Source organism: Danio rerio, chromosome 18 (genome assembly GCF_049306965.1).
Source record: "Danio rerio strain Tuebingen ecotype United States chromosome 18, GRCz12tu, whole genome shotgun sequence".
Lineage (NCBI taxonomy): Eukaryota > Metazoa > Chordata > Actinopteri > Cypriniformes > Danionidae > Danio > Danio rerio.
In genome coordinates, this window is record NC_133193.1 from 4254884 (window position 1) to 4270000 (window position 15117).

Consider the following 15117-nt stretch of genomic DNA (forward strand, 5'->3'; position numbering starts at 1 on the left):
ATGGCATTTCATGAAGTTCAGCCTTATAATCTTAAAATGTGAACAAAACCACCAGTTTTGTCATTACGTCAGACATTACACTAGAGAATCATTCAAACACTACCTCTAAAGTGACATTGGTGAATTAGTAACGGCTTCTGCTGTTCTGACGTCAGCTGCAGATGTGAATGAATGGCGGAAGAAAGTAGTTCCTCATTTAAAAGGGTTTTTAGACTCTCTGTGTTTGATTTTCTTTTTTATACACACAATTATGCTGTCAAACTGTTGTATAAGCGCAATATCACACGAGTAGCAGTGCGATATGTCTATATATCGTCACTGGTGGGACACTAAGGCACTCCTGCGGTCTCAAGCCAATGCACGCCTCTCACAAGTGCCGTTATACAGCCATATCGCACTGCTACTCGTGTGATATTGCTCATCTATATATTTCTAAAAGTGATCAATGTATACACCCGTCAAAATTATCAGAACAAAACATATCTTTTAATATGTACAACAAATGACTACATATATAATGTGTATTTTGAGGGGCTTACATGCAAAGAATCCCCTTACCTGTCTTTTATAATTGTCAAAAATCAGAGACTGAATTAATAAATTATATGTATTTTGAGGCCTTAATGTACTCGACCTGACAAAAGTCTTGTTGCCTATCCAAGTTTTAGGAACAATAAATAATAACTGGACTTCTAGTTGATTATTTGGTATCAGAAGTGGCTTATATGAAAGGCAAAGGCCTCTAGATTACGCTTATTTTACCACAATAAAATATGATCATGCCTTGATTGTTAATTATTTCATTAGGACAGTAAGATCTGACTTTGCTTAGACAAAAGTCTAATGTCCAGTATAGAATATAAAGTCATGAATGAATATTGTGTGTGGCTCGGAGGTCTGCATCCATACATCTCTGCAATGACTCAAATCACTGATTAATAAAGTCATCTGGAATGGCGAAGAAAGCGTTCCTGCAGGACTCCCAGAGTTCATCAAGACTCTTTGGATTCATCTTCAATGCCTCCTCTTTCATCTTACCCCAGAGATGCTCAATAATGTTCATGTCTGGTGACTGGGCTGGCCAATCCTGGAGCACCTTGATCTTCTTTGCTTTCAGGAGCTTTGATGTGGAGGCTGAAGTATGAGCAGGAGCGCTATCCTGCTGGAGAATTGTCCCTCTCCTGTGGTTTGTAATGTAATGGGCAGCACAAATGTCTTGATACTTCAGGCTGTTGATGTTGATCATCCACTCTGCAGATCTCTTGCACGCCCCCATACTGAATGTAACCCCAAACCATGATTTTTCCTTCACTAAACTTGACTGATTTCTAAGAGAATCTTGGGTTCATTCTGGTTCCAGTAGGTCTTCTGCAGTATTTGTGATGATTGCAGTTCAACAGATGAAAAGTCTACCTTCTGCCACTTTTCCAAATAACCATCTAGAAGTCAAGTTATTATTTGTTGCCCTCACAACTGGGATTGACAAAGACTTGTGTCAGGTAGTGTACTTGCAAAGATTCATTCCCTTGCTCAATGCATTTTTGCATATCTCTTATAATGAATGCATTTCAAGAGTTAAAAAACAAACAAAAATACAGCCAAAATCATTAACAGCAACATTAATTTTATTTCTGTTCTGTGGATAATCTTCTTGAAATATGGAGACGTACATCTGGAAAGTAAGAGTGAAGTCAAACGAGAAGGAAAACACAGATTCCAGTAGTACACGGCTCGAAAACACATCCTGACTGAAAGCAAAGAAAGACCATCATCATCATTATTATTATTATCATAACAGTTTCTTTTATATCACTTTTCTTGAAGTGGGTGTTCATAAGACTGTAATAACACCTTTGTAATCATGATATGACATCATTAATATGAATGGGATTTTATGCATGCTTATGACAACTCAAGTGTCATTCGCTCAGTTGTCTTTTTAAATGCAAAGGTGTCTTTGCTATGACAACTTGACATAAACACACCATAACCTGTCTTTGCCATGTGCAACATTACAAAGACACCTTGTCATAAATCTGTCACTGCTATGAGGCCATTATAACTGTCATGAATTTTATAACAGCGTCATTACCTCGACCTCAACTACAGTGGTGCAAATTGAACATGTCATTAAAATGTCATTACATATTAATTAGGCTGCTATAAAATGATTGGACAGAAATTATAATGGCCTCATGACAATCATGTTTATGACAGATGTATGACAGCTGTCATTAAGTTACATTAGCTTAGTAGTGTCGTTTTAAATGCAAAGCAGAGATTGTTTTTGATGTCTTTGCTATAACATCTTGACATAACACATCATAACATGTCTTTGTCATGCCAACTTGTCAGAAATCATGTTTATGACAGATTTATGACACGTTATGTTGTCTCTGTATTGTCAAGATGACATAGCAAAGACAGGTAATTGTGTATCCGTTAATGTCAAGTTGACATAGCAGACAAGTTATGATGTATCTGTTTATGAAACGTTGACATAGCAAAGACGTTATGATGTATCCGTTTATGTCAAGTTGACATAGCAAAGACACGTTATGATGTATCCGTTTATGTCATGTTGACATAGAAAAGACAAGTTATGATGTATCCGTTAATGTCAAGTTGACATAGCAGACAAGTTATGATGTATCTGTTTATGAAACGTTGACATAGCAAAGACGTTACAATGTATGCGTTTATGTCAAGTTGACATAGCAAAGACACGTTATGATGTATCCGTTTATGTCAAGCTGACATAGCAGAAACGTTGTGATGTATCCGTTTATGTCATGTTGACATAGAAAAGACAAGTTATGATGTATCCGTTAATGTCAAGTTGACATAGCAGACAAGTTATGATGTATCTGTTTATGAAACGTTGACATAGCAAAGACGTTACAATGTATGCGTTTATGTCAAGTTGACATAGCAAAGACACGTTATGATGTGTCTGTTTATGTCAAGCTGACATAGCAAAGACAGGTAATTGTGTATCCGTTAATGTCAAGTTGACATAGCAGACAAGTTATGATGTATCTGTTTATGAAACGTTGACATAGCAAAGACGTTACAATGTATGCGTTTATGTCAAGTTGACATAGCAAAGACACGTTATGATGTATCTGTTTATGTCAAACTGACATAGCAAAGACAGGTAATTGTGTATCCGTTAATGTCAAGTTGACATAGCAGAAACGTTATGATGTATCCGTTAATGTCATGTTGACATAGAAAAGACACGTTATGATGTATCCGTTTTTATGTCAAGCCGACATAGCAAAGACACGTTATGATGTATCCGTTTATGTCAAGTTGACATAGCAAAGACACGTTATGATGTATCCATTTATGTCAAGTTGACATAGAAGACAAGTTATGATGTATCCATTTTATGTCAAGTTGACATAGAAAAGACACGTTATGATGTATCCGTTTATGTCAAGTTGACATAGCAAAGACACGTTATGATGTGTCTGTTTATTGCAAGCTGACATAGCAAAGACAGGTAATTGTGTATCCGTTAATGTCAAGTTGACATAGCAGACAAGTTATGATGTATCTGTTTATGAAACGTTGACATAGCAAAGACAAGGTACAATGTACTCGTTTATGTCAAGTTGACATAGCAAAGACACGTTATGATGTATCCGTTTTTATGTCAAGCTGACATAGCAGAAACGTTATGATGTATCCGTTTATGTCATGTTGACATAGAAAAGACAAGTTATGATGTATCCGTTTTTATGTCAAGTTGACATAGCAAAGACACGTTATGATGTATCCATTTTATGTCAAGTTGACATAGCAAAGACACGTTATGATGTGTCTGTTTATGTCAAGCTGACATAGCAAAGACAGGTAATTGTGTATCCGTTAATGTCAAGTTGACATAGCAGACAAGTTATGATGTATCTGTTTATGAAACGTTGACATAGCAAAGACAAGGTACAATGTACTCGTTTATGTCAAGTTGACATAGCAAAGACACGTTATGATGTATCCGTTTTTATGTCAAGCTGACATAGCAGAAACGTTATGATGTATCCGTTTATGTCATGTTGACATAGAAAAGACAAGTTATGATGTATCCGTTTTTATGTCAAGTTGACATAGCAAAGACACGTTATGATGTATCCATTTTATGTCAAGTTGACATAGCAAAGACACGTTATGATGTGTCTGTTTATGTCAAGCTGACATAGCAAAGACAGGTAATTGTGTATCCGTTAATGTCAAGTTGACATAGCAGACAAGTTATGATGTATCTGTTTATGAAACGTTGACATAGCAAAGACAAGGTACAATGTACTCGTTTATGTCAAGTTGACATAGCAAAGACACGTTATGATGTATCCGTTTTTATGTCAAGCTGACATAGCAGAAACGTTATGATGTATCCGTTTATGTCATGTTGACATAGAAAAGACAAGTTATGATGTATCCATTTTATGTCAAGTTGACATAGCAAAGACACGTTATGATGTATCCATTTTATGTCAAGTTGACCTAGCAAAGACACTATATGATGTATCCGTTTTTATGTCAAGCTGACATAGCAGAAACGTTATGATGTATTCGTTTATGTCAAGTTGACATAGAAAAGACAAGTTACGATGTATCTGTTTATGTCAAGCTGACATAGCAAAGACATCACAAACAATGTCACCATTGCATTTAAAATTACACAACTGAGCAAACGACACTTAATGAGTTGTCATAGGAACGCATAAAATCTCATTCATATCTATTACCTGTCATATCATGACTATAAAGGTGTCATTACAGTCTTATGAACACCCCTTTATTTAAAGTGCTACCATTGGTTTATTTATTTGTTTTATGATGGGGGTTTGGAATGATTTTCATAGTGTTTTAATTCAGTCAACCCTCCAGCATAAACAACAGCAGCCCGGAGTAAATCAATACTAAAAACTACTCCATTACAAGAGTGATCCAGACTGCCGTATCATATCGGAGGTGCTTGAACGATAAGTGCATTCAGTTGATTCTCAGAAAGGGACTTAAAATGTCTCGTTAAATGTCTTTCAAGATACACAAAACCTCCTAATGTGAAAAAATAAGTCTATAATACAATGTTATTATTTCAGGACAGTTAGTTGTTTCAAATTAAAACAGCTAAACGATTATTCCCAAATCATCCTTTAATATGTTTCTTCATTTATATGGTCTACAGACTAGTTTAAGTTAAGGCTTAATTTAGCCAACAATCAAATTCTGCCATCGTTCTGTTTATCTATACAACTTAAGTGTAAATAGGGTGACCAGACGTCCCGCCTTATTTTTATAGCTGTGTGTTTTCACTTACTAGGAAAGATCATTCATTCAATTTCATTCAGCTTAGTCCCTTTATTCCTCAGGGGTCGCCACAGTGGAATGAACCATCAACTATTCTGGCATATGTTTTGCACAGCGGATGCCCTTCCAGTTGCAACACAGTATTGGGAATCAAATATGTTCTATATTAAGACCACTGGAATATTTTAAGTTCCTCTGGATTTATTGATTTTATTAGGTTTGTTATTGAGTAAAATGTTAGTGTTTGTTTAATTTTCCATAATAAAAGTCATTTAGAGCATTTATTTTCCAGAAAATGCCAAATTGTCAGACAAACAAATACTTTCTGAATTAAAACAACTTAAAATGTCAATTCTAATGGATTTGCAGCATGCTTTAGGTGTGTTATTGAAGTAAAATTGGTTTAATTTTCCATAATAAAAGTAATTTAAAGCATTTTTGGTAGAAAATCCCAATTCGCCAGTCAAACAAATACTTTCTAAAATAAAACCACCTACAAATGTCAAGTTCTTGTGGATTTGCAGCATTTTTTAGCTGTGTTATCGAAGTAAAATATTAATATTTGTTTAGTTTTCCATAATAAAAGTCATTTAGAGCATTTTATTTCTAGAAAATGACAATTGGCCAGAAATACTTTCTAAATTTAAACTACTTAAAAATGTCAAGTTCTAGTGGATTTGCAGCATGTTTATGTGTGTTTCTGAAGAAAATGTTAACGTTTAATTTTCCATAATAAAAGTCACTTCTAAAAGTGACTAAAAATAAAAGTTTACTTCTAGAAAATCCCAATTTGTCAGACAAACAAATACTTTCTAAATTAAAACCACTTAAAAATGTCAAGTTCTAATGGATTAGCAGCATGTTTTAGTAGTGTTATTGAAGTAAAATTGGTTTAATTTTCCATAATAAAAGTCATTTAGAGCATTTTTTGTAGAAAATCCCAATTCGCCAGTTAAACAAATACTTTCTAAGATAAAACCACCTAAAACGCCAGTTTTTAGTGGATTCGCAGCATGTTTTACGTGTGTTATCTAAGTAAAATGTTAATATTTGTTTAGTTTTCCATAATAAAAGTCATTTAGAGCATTTCTAGAAAATGAAAATTGGCCAGAAATACTTTCTAAATTTAAACCACTTAAAAATGTCAAAATTTAGTTGATTTGCAGCATGTTTAGGTGTGTTTTTGAATAAAATGTTAACATTTCTTTAATTTTCCATAGTAAAAGTCATTTAAAGCATTTATTGTCCAAAAATGGCAAGTTGTCAGACAAACAAGTACTTTCTAAATTAAAACAACTATGAAATGTCAAGTACCAATGCATTTGCAGCATGCTTTAGGTGTTATTGAAGTAAAATTTGTTTAATTTTCCATAATAAAAGTCATTTAAAGCATTTTTTTCTAGAAAATCCCAAATTTTTCAGATAAATAAATACTTTCTAAATTAAAACAACTACGAAATGTCAAGTTCCAATGGATTTGCAGCATGTTTTAGCTGTGTTTTTGAGTAAAGTGTTAAAATTTGTTAAATTTTCCATAATAAAAGTCACTTAGAGCATAAGTTATTCTACCAAATCCTGATATCTTAACTCGTCCCGAGAGATCTGGCCACCCTATACGAGTGAACGATGTCAGAATGATAATTTCTGGATGTGCTACCCTATTTTAAAAGCCTTTTACTGAACAAATGCATTTAGGCAAGAGTCGGCATCATTTCCTTCATGTACAACAAAGAAGAAAACATTGACTAACACAGAGAACGCAAAAACCTCTAAAACACCAGTCTGAGAAATACACCAAAGCTCCGAATGCATGACGTCCAGAGTCTCTACGGGACGACAGAAGCTGCTGTACACAAAAACCCAAAAGTACTGGCCGAGAAAAGTGCTGAGGAATGGATTCGGGAGGGAGACCCTGTTGTAAATGCATGCGGCTGGAGGAGATGGAGTATTTTCGGACATCGGCACGGACAGCACTCATCATTGGTCCACTACATCCCAAAAAATATATATATAATAAAATCAGGGGTCTCATTTATAAACGTTTGCACAACACAAGGGTGGAAACACATGTATGTGACTTGATCTAGAAGCATCTTTATGTTGAACAAAATAAAAGATACTTTGAAGAATGCTGAAAACTGGTAACCACTGACATATATAGAAGGAAAATCAAGTATTATTGAAATCAATGGTTTTCAGCATTCTTCAAAATATCTTATTTGTGCCCAAAACGGGAAAGAAACTCCTAATTTCCAATGCAAAAGTATAAATAATATATTATTATTATTCTGTTGAACACAAAAGAAGATATTTTGAAGAAAGCTGAAAACCGGTAACTTTTGACTTCCATAGTAGGAAAAACACATGCTATTGAAATCAATGGTTTTCAGCATTCTTCAAAATATCTTCTTTTTTGCTCAACCGAGGAAATAAAGTCTTAATTTCCAACGCAAAAGTTGTGATCTATTAAAAATAATCTTGATGGGAGATGGAAGTAAACTAAAAGTAAACATTTAAAGGGATAGTTCACCCCAAATTTTACATTTAGTCAGTTTTTATTCACCCTCAAGTGCTTACAAACCTCTTTACTTATTCTGATGAACACAAAAGAAGATATTTTGAAAAATGCTGAAAACCGGTAACCATTGACCTCCATAGTAAGAAAAACACATGAAGTCAATGGTTTTCAGCATTCTTCAAAATATCTTCTTTTGGGTTCAACAGAGGGGAAAGCAGTATTTAGTCAGTATTTATTCACCCTCAAGTTTTTAAAAACCTCTTTATTTCTTTTGTTAAACACAAACGAAGATATTTTGAAGAATATTGAAAACCGGTAACCATTGACCTCCATGGTAGGAAAAAAAAGTGAATGGTTTTCAGCATTCTTCAACATATGTTCTTTTTTGGTCAACACAGGAATAAACTTTTTTAACCAAAAGTTTTGATCTATAAAAAATAAACTTGATGGGAGGAAAAAAAGTCAATGGTTTTCAGCATTCTTAAAAATATCTACTTCTGTGTTCAACAGTGGGGAAAAACTATTTAATCAATATTTATTCACCCTCAAGCTTTTAAAAACCTCTTTAACATATTTGCTTTGCTCTGTTGAACACAAAAGTAGATATTTTGAAGAATGCTAAAAAAACGGTAACCATTGACCTCCATAGCAGGAAAAATACATGTATTAAAAGCTTTTTAGCATTCTTCAAAATATCTTCTCTTGTGTTCAACAGAGCAAAAGAAAAAACAATTATGTATTTATTCACCCTTAAGTGCTTATAAACCTCATTGTTTCTTCTGTTGAACACAAAAGTAGATATTTTGAAGAATGCTGAAAACTGGTAACCATCACTTAAAAAGTGAATGGTTTTCAGCATTCTTCAAAATGTCTTCTCGTGTTAAACAGAGAAAAAAAAAAAAAAGGTATTTTTTCACCCTCTAGTGCTTAAAAATCACCTTGTTTCTTCTGTTGAACACAAAAGTAGATATTTTGAAGAATGCTGAAAACTGATAACCATTGACTTCCACAGTAAGAAAAAAACTCAAGCATTTTCAGCATTCTTCAAAATATCTTCTCTTGTGTTCAACAGAAACAAAATACTATTTAGTTATATTTATTCACCCTCAAGTGCTTATAAACCTCTTTATTTCTTCTGTTGAACACAAAAGAAGATATTTTGAAGAATGCTGAAAACCGGTAACCATTGACTTCCATAGTAGGAGAAAAACTCAAGCATTTTCAGCATTCTTCAAAATATCTTCTCGTGTTCAACACAGAGAAAATACTATTTAGTTGGTATTTATTCACCCTCACGCTTTTAAAAACATCTTTAACATCTTTATTTTATCTGTTGAACACAAAAGAAGATATTTTAAAGAATGCTGAAAACTGGTAACTATTGACTTCCATAGTAGGAAAACACATGCTATTAAAGTCAAAGGTTATCAGAATTCTTCAAAATATCTTCTTTTGTGGTCAACAGAGGGGAAAAAACTTATTTAGTCAGTATTTATTCACGCTCAAGTTTTTAAAAACATATTTAAAACCTTATTTTTTGCTCAGTTGAACACAAAAGAAGATATTTTGAAGAATGCTGAAAACTGGTAACCATCGACTTCCACAGTAGGAAAAACACATGAAGTCAATTGTTTTCAGCATTCTTCAATATATCTTCTATTGTGTTCAACAGAGTGGAAAAACTATTTAGTCAATATTTATTCACCATTAAGTGCTTATAAACCTCACTGTTTCTTCTGTTGAACACAAAAAAAGATATTTTGAAGAATGCTGAAAACCGGTAACCATTGACTTCCACAGTAGGTAAAAAGGTCAATGGTTTTTAGCATTCAAAAAACAAACTCCTGAATGTTTGGAAAAAGTCAACGGTGAGTAAACAATGTCAAAACTTTCATTTTTGGGTGAACTATCCCTTTAATTTTAATACTGATTTAATTGAATCACTAAACACACTAATGCTGGGATCCACACCTCTCCATCATGTTGTCCCAACACAAGTCGATTAAGTGACCTTCAATGTTTTTACAAATGTAACATAAAACAATATGGAATTGTGATGTTTCAGCTCAGCCTTAATGAGTAGTTTAAACAAGCAGCGACAATATACTTTTGAAGTGTACGAGCCATAATCATTAATACACCAAGTTAAATCTATTCTGCCCTTTGTTGACTTTGTACGCAAAAATGAGACCCCTGGAGACTTACGGTGGCCGATGAGGGACATTCCCGTGAAAGTGGCTGAGAAAAATAAACGTATTTGAGCTACTGAGCACATCATGACAACTGTTCACTGTCGAAAACAAAGTTAACAAGGTCCGTGACTCCCGTGAACTCTTCCTCATCCTCTTCATCATCATCATCCTCCTCCTCCTCCTCCTGCTGAGCTGCAACCAAACCATTGTGCCTAATGTGCTTCCACCTCACATTTCCTCGTGTGTCTTCCTCTTCCTCCTCGTCTGTTTCAATGCGGTTGGATCTTTTGCGCATCGGTCGCTCTTCCTCCTCGGACTCCTCTGTTTCTCCTCCGTCCTCTTCCTCGTCTTCACTGGAGCTCCTCTGTGGTCTCTGTTTTATTAGTTTGTGCCTGTGTTTGGAGTCTTCGCCCGCAGGCGTGCACTTCTTCTGTACGCGATCTGATCTCTGAAGGAGCACCTTTGGCTTAAAGTCTTTAGAGAGCGCAGATTCTGGAAATATGGGACGAGATCACAACTATTTACTTTTCTAGTGGCTCTTTTAGAGTCAGGACATGCATACGGGGAAATGAAATTGACCCTTGTGCACTGTTCATATTGACCACCCTTTTGTATGTTCAGGATGAACACATAAACTGAATTTAACTGCTGTTAAAATGTATCAGATTAATATTTATTTTTACTTTTTTTTGCATAAATCTATTAAACAACCTCAGTTCTGATCAAATCTACCAAGTTGTTTAGAAAATTTGCAGGATTTTTACTATTTAATTGCCAAATTCATCAATTATGTGACTGATTTGGTGAAAAAAAGCACACAAATGACAGATTTTTTATAGAAAAAGTAAATGCATGATGTGCAGCCGACAAATCTGCAGCAACTGCGTGATGCTATCATGTCAATATGGAGCAAAATCCAGAATGTTTCCAGTATCTTGTTTGCCAAGAAGGATCAGGGCAGTTCTGAAGGCAAAAGGGGGTCCGACCTAGTACTAGTAAGGTGTACCTAATAAAGTGGCCAGTAATTGTGTATCTCATATATGCAAATTATGTCACTGTTTTGGTGTGCACTAGCTATCCTAAAAACTAACAATAGATATCCTTACATAAAACAATACTGAAACTAAAATCTACAAAACTGTATTTTAATTTCATAGGGCCTTTAACACAAGAGTGTGTTTGCGCTCACCTTCACTGTTGGAGCTGGACAGCCGTCGCCGGTGAGCATGAGACGAGTGTTTCAGATCCGACGGCTTCTGTGAGCCTTCAGACTCTGACGTCTCGTAGTAGTTGACCTGAGAGTTGTGACTCCGCCGCGGACGCCGTCTGTTCACATCCACTTCAGTGTCACTGCAGTCAGAGCCTTCTGTTTCTGCCAGATTAAAACCAGCCGTAAAAAAGTTCATTCAATGACACTAAGGCTCTGAGTAAGCCACTTAACTACAATAATGGACAAAGTACACAAATTAGGCACTTGAGTAAAAGTACAGATACCCTAATAGACTGCAGCAGAGTCCAAGTACTTTGTTAAAGTACTCATCTATAGTTCAAGAAAGTTGAATTACCAACACTTGTGATACTCTAGTAACAACACTGAAAATTCAAGTGTAAACACCCATACAGACACATTCAGATCAGTTAGTAAAAATCTGTAAATCATTTACTGGACACTCACTCTAAATGGTTAATTTGAATCAGTGAGTCATTTACTGGAAGCTCACACTGAATGGTTTATTTGCATCAGCGAATCATCTACTGGAGACTCACTCGAATGAATCAAATTGAATCAGTAAATCTTTTACTGGAAGCTCACTCTGAATGGATCATTTGAATTAGTGAGTCATTTGCTGGAGACTCACTCTGAATGGGTAATTTGAATCAGTGAAATATTTACTGAAGACTCGCCCTAAACGGTTCATTTGAATTAGTGAATAATTTACTGGACACTCAATCAGAATTATTCATTTTATTCAGCGAGACATTTACAAAACTCACTCTGAATGGATCATTTGAATTGGGGAAACGTTTACTGAAACCTTAATCTGAATTAATCATACGAATCAGTGTTTCACTCTGAATGGATCTGAACCAGTAAATCAGTTACTGAATAAGCTCACTCATTTAAATAAAAAAAATTATTTACTGGCGACTCACTTTGAATGAATCAATTGAATCAGTGAATAATTTACTGGAGACTCACTCTGAATGAATCAATTGAATCAATGAATAATTTACTGGAGACTCACTCTGAATGAATCAATTGAATCAGTGAATAATTTACAGGCAACTCACTCTGAATGAATCAATTGAATCAGTGAATAATTTACAGGAGACTCACTCTGAATGAATCAATTGAATCAGCGAATAATTTACAGGAGACTCACTCTGAATGAATCAATTGAATCAGTGAATAATTTACAGGAGACTCACTCTGAATGAATCAATTGAATCAGTGAATAATTTACTGGAGACTCACTCTGAATGAATCAATTGAATCAGTGAATAATTTACTGGAGACTCACTCTGAATGAATCAATTGAATCAGTGAATAATTTACAGGCGACTCACTCTGAATTAATCAATTGAATCAGTGAATAATTTACAGGCGACTCACTCTGAATGAATCAATTGAATCAGTGAATAATTTACAGGAGACTCACTCTGAATGAATCAATTGAATCAGTGAATAATTTACAGGAGACTCACTCTGAATGAATCAATTGAATCAGTGAATAATTTACAGGAGACTCACTCTGAATGAATCAATTGAATCAGTGAATAATTTACAAGAGACTCACTCTGAATGAATCAATTGAATCAGTGAATAATTTACTGGAGACTCACTCTTAATGGATCAATTAAATCAGTAAATCATCTACTGGATAATTTGATTCAGTGAATAGTTTACTGGAAGCTAACACTGAATGAATCATTTGAATCAGTAAAGCTCTAAGAGCTGTGCCAAAAAAATGCACAAAGGTGTTCTCGGAGCTATGAGTACAGTTGAACTATTAAAAGTCACATGGAATGTTTTTGGTTTCTTTTCTGAACTTTAAATGTCTCGTGACCCTTGTTGACTAGGGTCAGACAGCTCTTGGATTTAATCTAACACATCTTCATTTGTTTTCTGAAGATGAACGAAGCTCATTTTGGGGTGAACTAACCCCTTAAACAGCTTTAAAGCGGAATGAATTATTTTATATAAACCAAATATAAAACTCAAACAAACCCATGTCCTCCTCCTCCTCCTCTTCCTCAGAGTCTAGCAGGTCTTCCTCTGAGGATCCTCTTCGTCGGGCTGCAGGTCTGCGTTTGCTCCGTCTGCTTCTCCGGGTTTGTGCGGGTTTTCCCGTTCTCCGAGACGCTGGTTTGTTTTCAGCTTCACTTTCACCACTGCCCCATTCACTGCCCTCATACGAGCCCACATCACCATCAGACGCACCATCACCCGAAACCACGAAGTCCTCCTCCATGCTGGAAAATAAATGAAAAGGAATATATTTAGCATGGATGCGAGAATTAGTGTATAGTTAAAATGTAGACAGGGGTGGTCCTCTGGCTCAGTGGTTAGCACTGTTGCCTCAAAGCAAGAAAGTCACTGATTCAAGTCTCGGCTGGGTCATTTGGCGTTTCTGTGTGGAGTTTGCATGCTCTCCCCATGTTGACGTGGGTTTTCTCCGGGTGCTCCGGTTTCCCACACAGTCCAAACACACGTGGTATGGGTGAATTGAATAAACTAAATTGGCTGTAGTGTATGTGTATGGGTGTTTCCCAGTTCTGGGTTTCAGTTGGAAGGGCATCCGCTGCGTACAACATTCACTGGATAAGTTGGCGGTTCATTCCACTGTGGCTACCACTGATGAATAAAGGAACTAAGCCGAAGGAAAATTAATGAACGAACAACATGCTCAACCTTTCGCTAAGCTGAAACTCGTCCTCGCTCTCCTCTTCGTCCACCGTACTGTCACTGTCCAGATCATTGAGCCGCCGACGTTTTTTCTTGCGTGGAGCCACAGGTTTGACCGGCCGCCGACTCTCTCTGTTCACTGCGCTTTTCTGCTGCGACACGACATTCGCCAACGGTTTACCACCACCAGCAGCTGAAGCACAAACACACCGTCACCACATTCAACCTGCAACTACACACATACTATAAGACATACATTAAACATATATTACAACATGTCTTATACAACACACCTCCTCCTTCTGAATCCTGCAGGTCTTCCTCTATCGCTTCATCAATGGCTTCATCAAAATCATCAAATCTGGTCGATGGTACAGAAAATGAACAGTTAGTCAGTCTATTTCTGGCAGACAGGGGAGTCAAACTCATTTTTTTTTTTTTACTGAGGGCCACTTCGTCATTATGGCTGGCGGTTATTATGCCTCAATGAGCCGGTTATTATATACATTTATTTAACAAGAGATATTTATATCTCGAATCTGATTGGCTGATAGCCGTGCAATATTCTGCAATATCAGAACTCCTACAGCCTCTTCACCCTTCTGTATTAAGCCTGGTTTATACTTCTGCGTCAAGTGACCGGCGTAACCCACAGCGCATGTAAAACATGTAGCTGTGCATTTATAATTCTGCGCGCTGTCTCTGTTGGTCTGCATTAACACTTCTGAAACGCTAGTGGGCAGTAAGGTGTAAATGCTCCTCTGTGTCGAGTTTCTTCGCTGCTGTTTTGCTTTTCTTGAACACTTCCTGGATGTACAAGTGGCTCAAACTCGCTCATTTTGAGGCAGGAACTGGCGGACGTGCAACAACTTTAACTATGAGGCAAACACAAAACAAAACTTTCCATCAGCAGCTCCTTCACGGGACTCCACATTTGTAAACAATCGCTCTATTGGGCTCGCGCTGCTCGTGCGGCTCTCGTTCCTGCCCTGACTTGTCAGCGCTACCAAGCCGACCAATCACAGAGCTTGCGCTACGCATTGTTGCGACATCTAGTTACATTTTCTGAGAGGTGCACGTCAGCGACGCCGACGACCACGCGTAGGGCTATGCGTCATGTGTAGGCTGCGCCGTAGCATACGCATGCGCTTGACGCAGAAGTATCAATCAGCCTTTACTCC

The 15117-nt window shown here is 36.3% G+C and overlaps 1 protein-coding gene across 2 annotated transcripts in view; it reads right to left on the reverse strand.

Annotated features, from left to right (window-relative positions):
• Nucleotides 1–1604: 1604 nt before the first annotated feature.
• The window catches only part of rsf1a (remodeling and spacing factor 1a), a 29654-nt gene continuing 16141 nt past the window's right edge, over nucleotides 1605–15117 (reverse strand). The window contains exons 12-16 of one of the 2 annotated variants that reach the window (XM_001921640.8): nucleotides 14230–14297; nucleotides 13943–14129; nucleotides 13259–13503; nucleotides 11219–11401; nucleotides 1605–10521 (exon numbers count right to left, since the gene is read on the reverse strand). In XM_001921640.8, the coding sequence (XP_001921675.3) occupies nucleotides 10112–10521; nucleotides 11219–11401; nucleotides 13259–13503; nucleotides 13943–14129; nucleotides 14230–14297 (1093 nt within the window). In that variant the 3' untranslated portion in view covers nucleotides 1605–10111. Of the gene's footprint in view, nucleotides 10522–11218; nucleotides 11402–13258; nucleotides 13504–13942; nucleotides 14169–14229; nucleotides 14298–15117 lie in introns of both variants that reach the window. The other variant, XR_012394161.1, reaches the window with a different exon arrangement.